The sequence below is a fragment of the Microtus pennsylvanicus genome, chromosome 9 (genome assembly GCF_037038515.1).
Source record: "Microtus pennsylvanicus isolate mMicPen1 chromosome 9, mMicPen1.hap1, whole genome shotgun sequence".
NCBI lineage: Eukaryota > Metazoa > Chordata > Mammalia > Rodentia > Cricetidae > Microtus > Microtus pennsylvanicus.
The window spans coordinates 80613482-80631228 of record NC_134587.1 but is presented as its reverse complement, the minus strand read 5'-3'; the positions used below and the strand labels follow the sequence as shown (position 1 = coordinate 80631228).

At 43.8% G+C, this 17747-nt stretch overlaps 1 protein-coding gene across 2 annotated transcripts in view; it reads right to left on the bottom strand.

Annotated features, from left to right (window-relative positions):
• Positions 1-10263, bottom strand: part of Zdhhc2 (zDHHC palmitoyltransferase 2) — a 53699-nt gene extending 43436 nt beyond the window's left edge. Inside the window, exon 1 of one of the 2 annotated variants that reach the window (XM_075986557.1) lies at positions 9929-10263. In XM_075986557.1, the coding sequence (XP_075842672.1) occupies positions 9929-10055 (127 nt within the window). In that variant the 5' untranslated portion in view covers positions 10056-10263. The remainder of the gene's footprint in view (positions 1-9928) is intronic. The other variant, XM_075986558.1, reaches the window with a different exon arrangement.
• Positions 10264-17747: the final 7484 nt, after the last annotated feature.

The window sequence follows — 17747 nt, the reverse complement described above, 5'->3', positions numbered from 1 at the left end:
TAAATTTCTGAGAACCTGTAGTGGGGTCGATACCATTTTCCCTCCCCTGACTAACATACAGTTCTGTGTTTTTTAGTTTTGAAAATGTACTTATTTCTGAAACTAATTGTATTTCAAGAGGAATGTGTTATAATGAAAGCATTATTAAGTCCCTCTGGTCTCTGCCCTTCATCGTTTCCTGTTCCCTGGCCTCCCGGGAGAAGGCCTGGATAATTAGCAGTCAGGGTTAAGTACATAAATCCCTGACAGCCTCTCTTCCTAATGCCTGTCACATGGGGTTGCCACTTAGTGATAAAGCGGATCACACATTAGCCCTGTAATTCAGAGCAAGCTTGTGACTATCAGTTGGAGACTCATAAGTGAAATTGTTTTTTTTCCTCCTCTATTACTGATATCAGGCCTCTCTCATTCCAGCTCAGCCAACTGTTTCCAGCAGGCTGCCTTTCACACTCGAGGACTGCAGACATGAATTCTATGTCCTTTACAGACGGCATGGGCATACCGTCTCTGAAAACCCTGTGAAAAGCCCCTCTGCAGATGAGGCTACCCACGTCTTGGAGACTGAGATAACCCATGGGTTTCCGGAAGGAATTAGGGACATAGTCCAGGGGATTGGGGACATAATCCAGTCTGGACGTTTTCATTTGTTTTAGTATTGGGGAAAACCCCAGGACTCAGACATGCTAAACACATGCACTACCACGGAGCTAAACTCCTCGTTCATAGTCTGGGTTTTAAGTCAAGTCATTCCCAAAACACACGGCAAATGCAATGAAAACCCACTTTTTTCTTTTTTACAAAATACACAAGAAACAAAAATGTAATTTTAGCTGCACACAGCAGAATAAAACAGAGAACATGTTCATTTTCTAAGGTTCCCTGAATCACAAAAGATAAAAGTTTCTTGGACCTCATTCAGATATGATCTGGGAGACTTAAAACCAATTCAAAGCCATTTTATGCTTCAACGTTTTGTTTTAAAAGGCTTGTACCAAGGGGCTTTTGCCTGTGGGTTAGGGTTCTTTTATTGACGGACTTCCTGAGGGCATCCTGCTTCTCTTGGTGACACTATAAAGAAGGACATAGTGGCCATTAACAGGTCATCAATTGTACAGTCCACATGGAAAAGCATCTCAGGACACGAGCAGGGAACACAGAGCATCTCAGGACACCAGGGAGAAGCATGAGCAAGGAGCACAGCCCAGCCACATCCACAGACACGTGGTTTGCATCCTTACGTGTAATCAACAGAATATCTAAAATGAACTCCCTTCGAGTGTGTGGAGAAGGGATGACGAGTGCAGCCAGTGTTGATTCTTGCTCGAGAGTGTCTCTCAGGCAAAAATGGATGTTGGAAGGGAGACGTGATGAGGAGACTTCTGGCTGGGAGCTGAAGTGGGAGACAGGGTGGGGATGTATGGGATCAAGGTATATTGTATATGTGTGTGAAAAGTTTCAAGTAATCAGTTAAAATTGAACCTGGATGTTTTGTCATTCTTATAAGAACTAGTACTTTAAATTCAATTTAAGAGTTACCATTAAAACCGGGTGGTGGTGGCGCACGCCTTTAATCCCAGCACTCGGGAGGCAGAGGCAGGCGGATCTCTGTGAGTTCGAGACCAGCCTGGTCTACAAGAGCTAGTTCCAGGACAGGCTCCAAAGCTACAGAGAAACCCTGTCTCGAAAAACCAAAAAAAAAAAAAAAAAAGACTGGAAAAAGAGTTACCATTAGATGAAAAGTCAAGAAAGGGCACATAACTGTCAGAAATGTGGTTGTCATTCTGAAAGGGGAATTGTCAAGAATCGTAGCTGGTTTGCCGTTATCATGTGGCTCCTAAGAAATTCGAGCAGTGGGGTGTGATATGGAAGACAGTTATTTCTACAGTCACCATGGACCTTGTGCTGCAATCTCGGGAGACCCCTATGCTCACCACTTTCTAAAGAGCAGAAGGCTGGGAGAAGTGATACAACCATCAAAACACATGGAATTAGAATTATAAAATGTAACTTGCAGTTCTCTGTCTGTGTGTGTCTCTCTCTCTGTCTCTCTATCGCTCTGTCTCTGTGTGTGGGTGGGGTTGGGGGGACTGAATTCGGCTTTTTCACAAGCTAGGCAAATACTCTACCATTAAGCACATCCCCAGCCCTCAATCTATCCTTCAGAGAAGAAAACATCGCAATATTTCCATAAAATAAAAAATAAAACAAAAACCAGTAACAAACATTTCTTTGAGAACTCATCCTAACACATAACATACATATTTGTCTGAACAACTACATCTGCTTTGAAAATTTGTTTGTGTCTTCGTGGTGTCACTTTTCAGCACAAAAATAAAAGAAAAAAATCAATACCCACCACCAAATGTTGGTGGTTCAGGCCTTTAATCCTAACACTTGGGAGGGAGGAAGAGGCAGGCAGATCTCAGTGAGTTCAAGGTCACTCTGGTCTACCTAGTGAGCTCCAGGACAGCCAGGACTGTTACACTACACAGAGAAACCTTATCTCAAAAAACAAAACAAAACAGTGAGGAAATCAAAATGCCCCTGTTTCCTGGGCCCTCCCCACTATGGAACAAAAATCTCAGCTGTTGGTATTTGTGCTTAGGCCTTTAACGTCGAGACCATTTATACTGTAAGTGTGTCCTGGGCACAGTGGCATCTCCAGTGTGTGAGAGCTGGCTGCCAAGGCAGTGACTCCTTCCGAAGAACATTCCTCTGGCATATTGTTAACTCTGCTTCGGCCACCTTCTCTTGGCTTCTGTGAATTTGCTAAGATGTATTCTTCAGTCTTTCTGTAGGTTCAATGAATGACATTCATTAAACTCCCTGCTCAGTTTCACAGACAAAATGAGGTTGGCGTAAACGTGGTCCATGCCTGTTGTTAGCAACAAGGAAGCTAGAACCATCACGCAGAGCAAAGCAGGAGCAAAAACATCTGGGCATAATCTGGCTGTGAGATATGCAGATGTAGGCAGCGTCCTAATGAGGAGGCATTATGACTGATGAGCTCTCCATTCAGCTTCTCATCTCCTTTATTGGCTGTCCTTTCATGCGGGCTCAATGATCCATTCACAACCTCCCAGCAGTGCAGTGCTCCATTTCCGTCGCCCTAACACCTGGCTGTGGGACTGGCAGGAGAAAGGCAGCACCCTTCCTCATGTTAAAGAGGACTATCTTAGTATGTTTGCCCACATCTTGGCTTTCAGAAAATATCTCCATTAAGTTCTGCAAATCATGTCTGAGGAGAAAAACACTTGACAGGTAACCAGGGTTCAGTGCTGAATCTCCCTCAGCTTTGGATAGTGATGACTCTACACTAATTTTTTCATGTTCATGTGGTGTGTGTGGACATACACACACATGCATGCTTGCACACATGCATGCATATATGCATATGCAAGCTTTCCCCAGAGAGGATTACCTCCATTTAGGGAACCAGCAATGGGAAACACTTATGAAATGTGAAAATGTTGTGATGTGGATGACAATCCCAAGAAGAGTATAGAAGCAAACCGTTCTACAACTTAATTAAAGTTGAGTTCTGATGGCTGGAGCATCTTCTCACGTTTATTTGCCTTTTTAGCTGGATGTCCTTGTATCAAACAACAGGAAGTCAAATAAAAACCACAGATAGATTAGCTAAGTGTTAGATTCACTTAACACTTACAGGTCACCTCTAAATGTTACGAATGTCAACTGTCCTATTTGTGCTATTTCTAGCGAAAGATTAACCTCATTATCCTGCCAATCGGAAGCACTGATGGAGCCAAGGACGAAGCCAATAGTTTTCTTTCTCTTTCTTACTCTGCCTAGAACCATGTCGAGTAAACTTAGATGGTGGCGCCGATCCAGAATCTGAAAGCTATTTTAAACTTTTGGATTAAGACTTGTTAAGATTTTAACTTTCAAAATATTTAACAATATCAAGAAAGAACTCCTTGCATTGTTTTAACACGAAGAATTTTAAAGCACAGGGGCATCAAACGCCTCCTATGTCTCAGTTTCCCACAGATGTGTCCTCTACTCCATTCTAAACCATTCTCATACTTCAGGAGAGCAGCAACTGGATCACTAAACTATTCTCATACTTCAGGAGAGCAGCAACTGGATCACTAAACTGTCTCTCTGATCTTAAAAGACAGACAACGTGGTGCGCTAAATGGTTTATAAAGTGAAAGTTTATCAACGACAAGGATAAATTTGATTTTTTTTTTTGCATGGCTCAAACTATTTTCATTTTGGAAGATCATTCTGCGCCCACACCGTCTCTCTCCTTGAGACTGGAGTGGTCCTGGGTTCATGAAAGACCAGAACTTACAGAATCTAAAATGAGGGCTGAGATAGTTTATCATTGAGGATATTTGCTTGTTTCTAAAGGAACAGAAAGCAAGGCAGCATATTCTTAAACTGATTCCGATATATCAGTCAATTTTGCTTTCATTTGGTTTTATTCATATACTTATTTGTTTAGAGAGTTAACTGGCTAGCCCAGGCTGGCCTCAAACCCACAGCCCTCCTGTCTCTGTCTCTTTAGTGATGGGATGATAGGTATGCACCACCGTACTTGGCGTCTTCAAATTCTTAAATATCTTCATTAATGCTATGAAATATAAAAGGTTGCAATCATTGCTGACGGGTGTGTGTATGAGTGTGTGTGTGTGTGTATGTGTGCACGTGTGTGCTAGTGTATGGAGCCCAAAGAATAAATTCAGAAGTCACTCCTCCCTAGCTCCTTACTTTGTTTTTGAGGCAGGGTCTCTTTTGTGGGCCTAGAGTTCACCAATTAGGCTAGGCAGGCTAGCCAGCAACCTCCTGAGAATGACCTGTCTCTATTTCCCCAGCACTGGGATTACCACTGTGCTACCACATCCAGATTTTTATAAGGTGGGGGGGTCAAACTCATGTCTCCATGCATGCACAGCAAATACGTTACCAGCTGAGTGACTCCCTCAGCTCCAGAACATTCTAGCGTCTAACATACTTGAAAGGTCAGGCATCTGGCCTTCCGATTGTGCTTTTCTAATAAGGTTTTATCAGAACATACCTAACCATTCAAGCATTGTCTGTGACTATTTTGTCACTACAATAGCGGAGCTGAGAAATTGCCACAGAGAACACGCTGCTTGGAAAGACAGAGCATTTTTTCTTATAACGTCTTCTAAGACTCTGAAAGCCTTGTGCCGAGGGTGACTCCTAGAATTTTGGTAACTCGTAAAACAGCAGCATGAATGTTCCAGATTTGGTAGGCAACTGCAAAGAGATAAGGTGTTTGGTGAGCAGTTTGGTGGGAAGGGAGAGGTTGGGACACCGGATCAGATTGGTAAAATCCACAGGTGACATCTCCACTGGGAACTTCAGGAAGGCCAGAGAACTTTTAGGATCTGCAGCATTCAATTCGCCCTGTACAATGAGGACAGGGTTGGCCTACACTACCTCTAAGATTTGGGGACTGCCTTGACTGTTTGAAACGACTTAAATAAAATCTAACACTAATTGGTAGATAGCCAGGAAAACACAGGAAGTAGTATAGAAACCTGGGACCCCATTTGTCCTGGGACAGTGTGAGAACCTCAAGTTTGTCGGTGTGAGACTTAGCAGTGTGTACGCAACATCAAGCTGCATGCATAGCGCACTCCCAAAATGGAGTAAGTTTTTCTTCCTCTTAAGAATTGTCTAATTTAGATAGACTCTGTTCAATCACCCTCCCGTTTTGACCCAGTAGAAGATTGGAAGGACCAATTCAGGCAGAACTGGTTTTGGGTAAATAAATAATAAAGCAAGACTATGTTCTCTTTAGAGAATACATCCTGTTTATCATTTTCTGCTTATGCATAAAAGGGGCAGAGATACAACTTAGTCAGCTGCATGATGGGAAGGTCATGTGCAGTAGAAAAAAAATGATTATCTAACCTAATTAATCAATCGAAATAGAGAACCATGCAAATTGTCCTCCTTTGTAACCAGAGCCTCCTTTCATTCTACTTCATAGAAAAGAGCCCAGGAAAGAACCACGGTCCTTCAGCATCTCCATTCATACTGCCTTCTTGCTGTCTTGACCACTCCACTTGGAATAAAATTTGCTCACGCCTTTGCGATCTGTGTGGGCTTTCAATTCATTCAAAAGCCCCCAAACCCAGACAAAGTCTGGTCCAGGCCCGGCCTGTTGGTAACAGTGTCACTTGACTAGAGTGAAACTGTGGCAGCGACATGTTCAAGACAAACAAGAGACCAAACCGATTTAACAAAGGTATGTGTTCATCTCTTATAATCATCTTAGGAGCTTTTAGCAAATTTGGAATTATAACAAGACAAAAGGTTTAAAAACAAGCAAATCCATTTGAAATGTTAGCACTCGAGAGGAAAAAGTTTAATTGCCTCCTCCAACAAGCAATGCTTCTATACTAATTGTCATGGTGATTCTGTAAAACACACACCAGGTCCAGCATATCCTCAAACCAAATCTAAGGCTGCAGACATGCTTACTCCTCTAGTTCTGCATCCTCAGTACAATCCCTTATACTTCTTAACCCTTGGAATGTGTATTAGCATATCAAGAACAAGATGGTTAATATTTGAGTGGATTGAGGATGGATAAGACAAAACAGAAACCAAGGATGGGGTTAAGGGCAGGAGGAAGAGAGAAGCAGATTGATGAGGGGCAGGAAAGTGATAGAAAGGAAAGCATGGAGGGCGGAATATGATGAAAGGGTTTTATTAACTAGCAAGCCATATAAACATATTCTAGATGATCACCTGTATAAAGGCCCTATTGACCTTTTATTGGCAGAACTGAAACATTTTTACCCGAAATACTTGATGCTTACACAATACCTCTATCCCATGTATTTCTGATATGCACACATTCCAAAAGCGATGAGTTATTTTTGTAAAATACAAACACCAAGCAAAAATTATGCTCACTGAGGAAGTGCCTAGAGAGCCACATCCATGCCCACTGTTAAATATAGAAAGTAACTGCAATGAGAATCATTATCGCCAGTTTCCAAGGATACCAGGATAAGCACTACTCCTAAATGGCGGTTCATTCAGCAAAGGGCATAGAGTACTTTATATTCAGGGTCATCGCCGGCTGACAGCAGATGTGGAAGGAGGACCAGGGTAAATCACCCCGCTTGTTTGCTACTTCACTTTTCGGTCCCTGACCCCATCCTTTAGTCCCAACCCTCGCCAATATTCATAGGAGACATTTGAAGAAAATGACTGTAAATAACAATTTCCAAGAGGGGGAAAAAAAAATCCCCAGAGGGCAGGGCAGGAGGACTTGTGATTAATGTGAGAGTCGGCACTCTCGTTTTTCTTTGTGAAAAGCAGTAATAGCTGGCTGGGCGTATCGGCCACATTGGTCGCCATCTCTCCCTGTGCCTACAGTTAATCTCAACTTCTCAGCCAACCATGGTTAGGCAATGTGAGGCTTTTGAAGACGACCGCTGACCAACTGCCATGGTGTCCAATGTAAAACTCACCTTCGTCTTGAATTTTGCCTTCTGGCATTTAGGATCTAGACTTTTTACAACACCCCTGTCCTTTGTTTTTGCAACAATCGAAATATTTAGAACTATTTTCTAGCACCTTGGGGGGTATACTTCTGCACTATTTATTTCTTTGTGTTAGTCCGTTTTTTTCTGATGGCTTTTTGCCGTGGGAAGCATTTAGGTCACCACAGGTGGGCAGCGACAAGGAGTACTTTATCAGGTAAATATCAATAAGAGGCCACTGACACCTAGGAAATTGTCCTCAGTCAAATTGTCACTTACAAAAAGGGCAACACAGATTTCACAGATAGATACTGTATCTTGAAATTATGAAAAAAATAAAAAAGATGGCCGAGGGGCTGGGGAGCTGTCTCAGTGGGTAAAGTGCTTGCTGTACAAGCCAAAGCTCCCAAGTTCAGACCCCCTCAAACCCACAGAGAAGCTGGATAGGTGCATGCCTGCAAGCCCAGTTCTGGGAGGGGGAGACAGGTCGAGCCTGGGGGCTTGCTAACCTGCCAGTCTAGTGGGAAAGGTGAGCTACAGTTTCAGTGGGAAACCCTGTCTCAAAAGGGAAATTGGAGGCTAATTGAGGAAATATTGATTTCTGGCTCCCATACCCACCAGAATGGGTGGGCGAACTCACACGCATACCAACAACACTGTTCAGATATAATAGGTTCCTTGACCATCACAGATCAACCGTCTTACTCTATAAAATAAAACTACCTACGGAGCATCTGGTATCTGTGCTGGAAGAAAAACTGTGTCTACAAACGCGTCCTCTTCATGGACATGAATGAGCCTTTTTGGCAGGCTAAGCTTCTTAGCTTAATGTGATAATAACCAACAACCGGGCTGTTCTGATAGTAAAGGCCTTCTAGGGCATTCTTCTTTTGCTACAAATGACACTGTTAACTCTTTCTCAGAAGTGGAGGAATAAAATACAACAAAGTTTCCCAATAGCTATGTTTCATACACACTGAATATCAATAAACAAATGATTTACGGATTAACTGTTAATACAGAAACTACAATATCTTTAACATTCATCCTATACATTCTACATGATTAAATATTATTACATTTTATATGCATTGTGTCATATTTACCAATCTTTTTTTTAAATCATCACAAATTCACTCAATTTGGGCTAAAAAGGTTGTTTCTGAACCCAGCCAAGAGAGTAATAACAGCAAATTTAAAGACGATATGAAATGGAAAGATAGTCTCAATTATCTTGAAAATTATGTCAAAATCATTCTGGTGTGTCATTTTGACACTATTTCTCATAGGACCAACATTTGGAGATAAGATGGCTTCAGACCAGGTTTTGCATTTCAGGCGTGGAGCTTTGCAGCTGTTCAACAGGGCCCTAATTACTCCTTCTGGTTCCACTCCAGGCTGGTACTGGGTTAGAGCAAACGTACGGTAAGTTCAGTGGGTAAACAGCAGACAAAACATTCACAAGACACTGGCAGAAAAGTCATCCCCTGTTGGACCGTGTCTTGCTGATAACATATACCAGGCTTTTAGGCGAAACCTCCGAAGGCAGAAAGTTTACATTAGGCATCATAACTGTATTCCCTGCTTATGCATACTCAACCTAAAAAAAAATCTTCAGCGTTGAGACTGCCCCACCCACCAATTCAGAAGCCTTATCTTGGAAAGGGGCCACTTGGCTCTCTGTAAGAACCTCAGATGATGGTTCTCCGCTCCACTGTCTATTACTCCAGCATCTAAATTACAGTACTATAGTTCTCATACGTCTTCCAAAAAATACTTTCTAGCAGCTCACCCCTTCCGCCTTTTTTGTTTTTTACTTAGAAACTAATTATCAACCCTCAAAGCAAAAAGGCAGTTACAACGCTAGTGAGCAATGAATGTCACGATTTTTTTTAAAGTAGAGCTGCGGCCATCAGAAAAGATTCTGGCTCTGCCACCTGAGCCTAAGGCCAACATTTCCCCGCGTGGGTCTGGCGCAGCTCTGATTCTTGGCCCAGCTACCAACCCTCTGGCCTCCAGAGCAGCTTCCCTGGCCTCAGCTCTTCGCTGAGGCTGCAGACAAGAGGAGACCACTGAGCTCCCTGTCCTGCCCATCGAGGGGGTGTGGCTGGGGTGGCGGTGGTGAGCGAAAGACAGCAGGGGTGCCTAGGGCCGTGCGTCACGGGGTGGAGGTGACCTGATAACCCAAAAGCTGCCAGAGGAGGCCAGGGCAGTAACAGAGTGAAAGAGGTTTTGAGGAGCTGGCTGACCTCCGCTGTGTGTGTGTGGAGGGACTGGGGGACGGACACCGCAGACATGCTGGTAGTGGGCAGCGCCCAGGGTACCAGGGAGCCTAGAGGATGCGCAAAGTGGAAGCAATCGCGGAGCGGGGCAGCAGTCCCGGGACGGCGGGGGGGCTGCGTGCGGGGCTCGGGACGCCGCCACCCACTCACCTATGCACAGCTGGATAGCGTAGGCGTAGTAGGACCAGCCCAGCAGCAGGCTGATGAAAACCACCGGGATCCAGTAGAGCACCCGCCGGCACCGCCGCCGCACACCGCCCGGGCCCGAGGGCGCCATCTTCCAGCCGCACACACCTGCCCAGCTCCTCCGCCGCCGCCGCCCGCGGGCCTGGCTCGGGGCCGGGCTTGGGGCTCCCGGATCACCCGGCGGGACAGGCCCGGGGGCGGCGGCCGGCTGCGCTGCGGCCACTGCGGCCGCCGTGGCGCTAGCTCCCCATCCCGCGGCTGCGAGCGGGCGCCTCTGACTCCCGCTGCTCAGCCCGGCCCAGGCGGCGGCTTCGAGGGGGAGGATGAAGGCGACAAGGAGGCGGGAAGCTCCGCTCCGCCCCCGCCTGGTCCCCGCCCGGTCCCCGCCTCGCTACCTCCCACTGCGCGGCGGGCTGCGCCCTCAGGCTGGTGCAGGGGGCTCTGCGCTCGGACTCCCGCTGTGCCCCAGAAGCTTGGCCACTCTTGCTCCCTCGCCGCGGGCCACCGTAGGCGCGCTCGAGGTGGCGACCCGGTGCCCACCTTGGCCCTCCAGCTCCCGCGCTTGGCCGTGGATAGTGGGATTGCTAAGAGAAGCGACACTCGCTTTGGGTCACCCTCCCCAGCCGCAAGCCACTCCCAGGGCGCAGACCCGGATCAGAGGGGACAGTTGTGCAGAGGCGCGCGTGGGAGGGTGGGGGACGAGCAGCCCCGGGACCCAGGCTAGCTGCAATCCCACTCCTCACGCCAGGCCCAGGAAGGGCTTGAGCCACGAAGTCCTTCAAAGCCCAGGCGTCCTGTCTGGAAAATTCTCACTACAACTTGTCGGTGAGGGTAAACTGGCAGAGAGAGGCCAAAGGGCGGCCGGTTTCCAGAACAGACCAGCGAAATAATGGTGTTTGGGCATAAGGACGCCTACCTAGGTGCCCAGAACACCACCAAAGGGAGTTGCCAGAGGCTGCCTTCTGGTAGAAAGGAGCCAGAAAGTGAGCCAGGAGTGAGCAGTGAGCATTTTGCATTGTGAATGTACTGATTAGAGTTAGGCATGACGGTTCTTTGCTGGGAGAAGATTCTGTTTTGGGGGTTAAATTATTTAGTGACTGTAAGAGTAAGTTTACCGCTACCCCTCCCAAGAGCAGGTGACTCCTTCTCTGCACTCTTTCTCATCCCATCCTGCCCGCCAATGTATTGTTTTACGGTGGCAATTCTAAATTTAGCGTAGAGGAGATTTTAAAGTGGTTACCAAAACCACTGGAAAGGATCCTATTAGTTGTTCAAACAAATATCCCACAGTTTACTGTTAGCGAATGGAAAAAAGATATATATTTCCGAGATGGCCCCAATTCTATACATGACTAGTTTGTGTAAGAGGTACCAGATAACATTAGTGAATATTCTGTTTATACCACACAACCACATTGAATACAATTACTTCATAATCGTGATAAGAATACCGAAGTATAGAAATTCATCCCAAATGAAGCCTGGCTTGGCCCTGATTTGTGGAACTGCTATGAGAAGCAACTGGCTTTTCAACTATCTTCCTGAGACTGGGTTAAATGACAGTTATTTGTTATTTATAATATAAATTAAATGTAATGTATATAAATAAAATATAACACACATAAACATATTTCAATTATAATATAAAATAAATTGCTAATCTCCATGAAACAGCTACTGTATTAATACACAGACAAAATCTCATCTCACTGGCATTCAAAAGTGCATAGAGAATGCTAGCCAGGCTTCTGTGGGATTTTGAGTCATTGAAATGTTCTATCCCAGTGAGTCACTTTATTTTCCGTTAGTGTTTCGATTCCTTTTGTGTATTCTGTAGGGTGGATTAGAATAAAAACACAACTTCCCTGTTATCCTTGGCGCCTCCCATAGAAATCGACTTTATATTATCAATCAGAATAGACTAAGGGAGTTAAGGGTATAGCTCCCTGGACAGTGAGCGCATGCCTAGCGTGTTTGAGGTCCTGGGTTCAGTGTGGCTCCACCAGCCTCCAATAATGAAATGATGAGACTAACAAGAGGAATTGCAGTTCCCATATCAGATAATGTCATGAACATGAGCTAGGGGCTGGTGACAGTTAGTGGACATTACTGTAGACTCAAAAGGGGTCAACCCCACCCCTGGAAGCCCTAAAGAAAGTACCATTGTGTGTCTTTAGAGACCCGGTAACATTTTGCCATCTTCAACCATCTTTTAGGGTCTGGTTGTGGACATGCAGTGTTCACATCTGCATTTGCGAAGTACTTCCAACCCTTTGCTACTGTTAACAGAGTTGCTGGGTGCTCACTGCTCTCTCAGAAAATGTCTATCACAGGAAGACAGGGAGCTTCATGTCTGAAGCCGCACAATGACAGAATTCATCTCTGCCTGGCCTCTAATTTGACAGGCATAAACACGCATGCACAAATGCAAGCTCTTTGGTGAGTAGCTAGGGCTAGACACCAGGCTTCCATGAGCCTGGAAGGATAACCTTTATTCTCAGGCCCAGACCACCTTTGATTCCCACGTTGGATGGGGAAGCAGTTTGAAGCCTATACACCATGTATCCGAAACTTACTCTTGACAGAGGTATATAAGTTTCCTCTCTAATTTTTAGTTAGCTTTTTAAAAAAATTACAAGATGTGGGTGAATTAAGTCAGGCAGGAGGTGAGAAGGATCGAGAGCCTCTCCGCCCTGGTTCAAATGGCCATGACCCCATCCCAGTGAGGTCTCTGCTGGTACTTCCATCCACTCGGAAGCTTCTGAAATTTACACACTTCAAAAACAGTCTTTTTTTCAATTGCAGAATTCCTATAATCAGACCTTGGTTCTATTAAAAATTCTTGATTATCATCACCTCTGAATCCCAGCCCCCACTTCAGTCTCCAAACCTCAACCCCATCTTTGTGGTTAAGACTCCAAATCTTGCTTCTGCTCTCAGATCCAGACTGAAATGTTCACCGAGTCTCTTGAATAGTAAGTATCAAGAAACCAACACTTCACCCAAGCCCAGAAACCACAGACCCTGGTGTCTCTAGAGAGTACCAAACCCCACTGATGCCCATGATGGCCTAATCTCACTGCTCAGTCAATGCACCCACTTTAATTGACTTAATCTGGTCCCTTGCTTGATAGTCATTACTTCCTCTTGAAAATATTCATGGAGATAAACATTACAGTAGGAGAATATTTTTGAAGTATATTCTGAATTGATGATTCTCAGATGTGTAAAAGATGATTTTTGATTGTTTAGTTATCTGTAAATTATGAGACTTGTCAAGTCCCAACTCCTGTGATGATTGTAAGGAATGAAGCTGGGATGTAGTCTATTTTCATTTATTGATGACTTTTCCGGTGCTTAAAGACTACCGTTTGTGGTTTTTTTTTTTTAAATAAGCATGTCAGTTTGGAGAGTGGGGGGCTGAACCAGCAACGTATGATGTTGGTGAGTCCCAGACTATGTGGCTGTTTATAAGTAGTTGTGTTGACTGGTTTGATGTCAACTTGACACAAGCTAGAGTTATCTGAGAGGAGGGAACTTCAGTTAAGAAAATGCCTCCATAAGGTCAGGCTGTAGGCAAGCCTGGAGGACATTGTCTTAATTAGTGACTGATGGGGGAGGGCCTAGTCCACTGTAGGTGTTGCCATCCCTGGGCTGCTGGTCCTGGGTTCTAGAAGAAAACAAGTTGAACAAGTCATGAAAAGCAATTCAGCAAGCAGCACTCCTCCATGGCCTGCTCATCAGCTCCTGCCTCCAGGATCCTGGCCTGCTAGAGATCCCATCCTGACTTCCATCAGTGATGACGTGCAAGCAAAATAAATAAGGCTTTTCCTCCCCAACTTGCTTTTGGTCATGGTGTTTCATCACAGACATACTAAGCCTAACTAAGACTGTGGCAGATATATTCGCTGTGAGAAGAGACTATAGATGTAAGAGAACAGAGATATTCATTGTGAGAAGAGAATATGCATGCATCAAACATGATGTTTCTGGACATGTGGAAAAGGAAAGTGTCTTAGAGAAGGATCTTGCTGTAGGGGACACAGGAATGGAAACAATGCTTAGATGCGGATGCAGAAAAACGCCTTGGCTTTCCAAGGTTAGGTTTTCAGTTGTTCTGGAATTGATTGCAGAGAACAGAAGACCACTTCCAAGGACTAAGGATGCTTCGCGATGTAGCTGATTGGGTGAAAACGCTGAGAAAACTGTAAATGGGGGCAAATGGGTCAATCCTCTACCAAGCACTTGTTAATGTGTCTCACCACTAGATGGCAGGAGCATCCTAAGTGTTGCTCTCTTTGGCATTTTCTTCATAGATTAAATAGCACGAAACATTACCTTCACCGTAGCAATTATAAATTATGACTTAATGATCAATTACATATAATTATAACAGCTTATAATTATAAAATTTCACATTATAATTTAGTGACTAATGAATAAAAATATTAACGTTAAGTAGAAATTAAAAGGCAAAAATAATCTTTTAATACAGGAAGTCACCAGGATTCTGCTTCCACTTCGAGTAATGTGAAGGAAGAGTAATATCTGAAAATAAGAAATTTTCATTTTAATAATTAATCTTGACGATCCCCTCTCTTACCTGTCATGGGGAAAGGGTAGAGCTCGCTTGTTCACCTCTAAGGTGGGCAAATGTCCCCCTTCACAGATCAGCATCTCTGGCGTGGATAGTTTAAAAATAATTTAATTTCTCAAATTAATTTAGTAGTTGGAGTTCAAAATAGTGAGTTTCACTATGGCATCTTCCCAACACACATATCATACTTTGTGCACACACGCATTTGCTTCCCCTCCCACTGTCTGTCACACCTTCTCATCGCTACTTATGATCCATTTTCCCCCAGAGAGACCCCCCCTCTGTCAGAACTGCATGTGCATGCATAAACATGTGTATGCAAATTTAGACTCCAAATATGAAAGAAAACAGAATTGCTTTCTTTTAAAGGTGGGGGACAATGGCACAGTTCCATGGAAGAATTTGCCATCTGTGAGTGGCCATTCAAAGGCCAGCAAACTAACCAAGGCAGCAGAACCCTGCGGTGTGGTAGCAAGTATACCCCAGTGATGCCAAGGATGGCAGTAGTATTCTAGGCAGACTTTTTTTTGATGCCAGCATCTTGGCCATGTACCAGCTTCTTCTGTTCCAGATCAAGCTGGACTATCCAGTCTTCCGGTTGATTCTGCAGGGTACCTAAATATCTAGGAAAACATTTGTGTGTGTGTGTGTGTGTGTGTGTGTGTGTGTGTGTGTGTGTATGTGTGTGTGTGAGACCAATTCGATTTTATTTATGTTTACAGGTCTGTAAGAGTTATAGCTTCATTCTGCATTGCATTTACTAAAGGATTTGTTGCCAGTATTGAGGTCTGGGCTGGGTATTTTCTAGGTTCTTGGCCTTTTAATCCAAAGAACTGAAAACAAAGGCTCACATCATTTTGCAAATGTAGCCGGATGACATTAACCCACGCGAAGCAAAGGACAGATTAAAGTGGCGCACAGGACTGGTAAGATGGCTCAATGAGTAACAACACTTGCCTACAAACCTGAAAACCCGAGTTCAGTTCTCAGAACCTACATGGGAGAAGCAGGGAACTGATTCCCTCAACTTGTCCTCTATCCTACACACACACACACACACACACACACACACACTGTAAGATAGGCACATGTGTGTGAACAACCCCTCACATATAATACATATGTTTAAAAGATCTTTTAAATAGAAATACACTTTTAAGATTAACAGGGAGCCACATGAGTGAAGAGCCCTGGCCCTGGGCTGCAGTCTTTTTGCATAATATAAATAAAGAAAGGGCTGGTTACTAAAGGCCATAGTTTGGGTAGTTCTCTATTTTGACAGATTAGGTCATATATCATCTTTTCCTATGTACCTGTCCCTTCCTGTAATGCATCTGATTTTAATTCTATGCATGACCCATTATGCATAGGCATAAGATAGTAAATAGTACATCCTTGCAAAAAGTTCATTTGAAGGGCACAGTGAGTGCAGATCAGTGTTGGAAATGGGTTCTGAGGTTGCTAAGCACAATTGTTTTGAGGTGTGTGTGTCGGGGGGGGTTTAGGACATGCAGGTAAAAAAGACTTCTGCATACAGTAGTGGAAGATGAAGGTGTGCATAACATATACCATGGTTACAGGCTGCTTCAGATCCATTCAGCCGAGAGGCTGAGGTGCTCTGAGAAAGAGAGATACAGGAATACAGGAACCAAGTCTATCACGTTACAGTCTCTAAATCTGTGCTACCTACTAAGCAGTCATCAGCCATACTTATTCAAATAAAATAAAAACCTAAGTTCAAAAAAGATAAAACTCTCAGTTCCTTGACTGGGGAAGCCATCTCCCAGTGCTCAATGGCCTCACATGGCCAGCAGTTCTCTTGGGTAGCGCAGACGTAGGACAATTCCATCACCAAGGCAATAGAGTTGGACAGAGCTTGACATTTGAATCTTCTCTGAATATTCACCAGACTGGATTAATACTTATACATGTAAGAAAGAAAAGGACCCCTCCCTTGTATCTAATCTTAACTCTACTGTCATCCAGAAACAAAAAATTCAGAGTAACAGATTAATACTTATACATGTAAGAAAGAAAAGGACCCCTCCCTTGTATCTAATCTTAACTCTACTGTCATCCAGAAACAAAAAAATTCAGAGTAACAGAGAGTTGATTTTTTAGGTTTAATCATACTAGAGACTGTCTTTTACCTGAACATGAGTCTGAAGACCGAAGACCAGTTGGATTATCCTTGAGATAACACAATCGTGAACAAACTTGTGTACACATGATTACTTTCAAAGTGTTCAAGAAACTTCTAAGAATCAACTAGCTAGATAAACACTTAAAGGCAAATATTGTTGTTCCTACACAACAGTGCTGGAAGAATTTGGCTAGGGGGAGCCTTGGGGCACAGAATCTGCTTTCATTCAGGGACATCAGAATTCTTTCTGTTTGGCTGCTTGGTGAGGTTGCCACCGAAACATCGGAAAAAATACTGGTTTAGTTCAGTGGCTCTGTGGAGTTGCGGGCTGGATTAGTGACACCAAGGTTTCTTTATGGCAGATGTGGAAGGCTGTGGACTGCTAAGTCACACCCAGTGATCTGTGTAAACCCAATGGACTCCACTTCAAGAACATTTCTTCTGGAAAAAGAAAAGGAAAGAAAAGAAAAATAACCACATTTACCTCTATTATCTTTGAAAATAATGTTTTAGTGGAGTGGCTGTTTCCAAGTGTTGTCAAGGACCTAGACGGAACTTGAAGACAAAGCTCCTAATACAGCTTACAATTGTGGAATTGGAAAAATCGGAGCAGAAGTTTCTCTTCTATCATTATCACCCCAGCTTTTGAAAAGGCCAGTTAAAATAAAGAATAAATATTCAGTGATGACATTTAACCAAAAAAAGCATGCTTACTTTGGATTAGTAGTTAAAAAACTATGGTTGTGAGGAAGTCTCCCATCAGCAAGAATTTATCCAGTGTAAATTACATCCTACAGCTGGGAGTTCTTGATTCTATAATTGTTTACAACTATTACTTCGGCACTCTATATTCTGAGTATCATTGGATTATTTTACTGGCTGATGGAGCCTTTCTGTTTGTTTATAGTCCATCCACTTTTGGTCATGCTAAAATACTATATTGCCAGTGGACAATCAAAACCATTTGTATATGGAATATGAGAGAACATGGGTTCGAGGCTTTTTCCAATATGCAGGATAGCTGTTGAACTCAAATGTTTAGA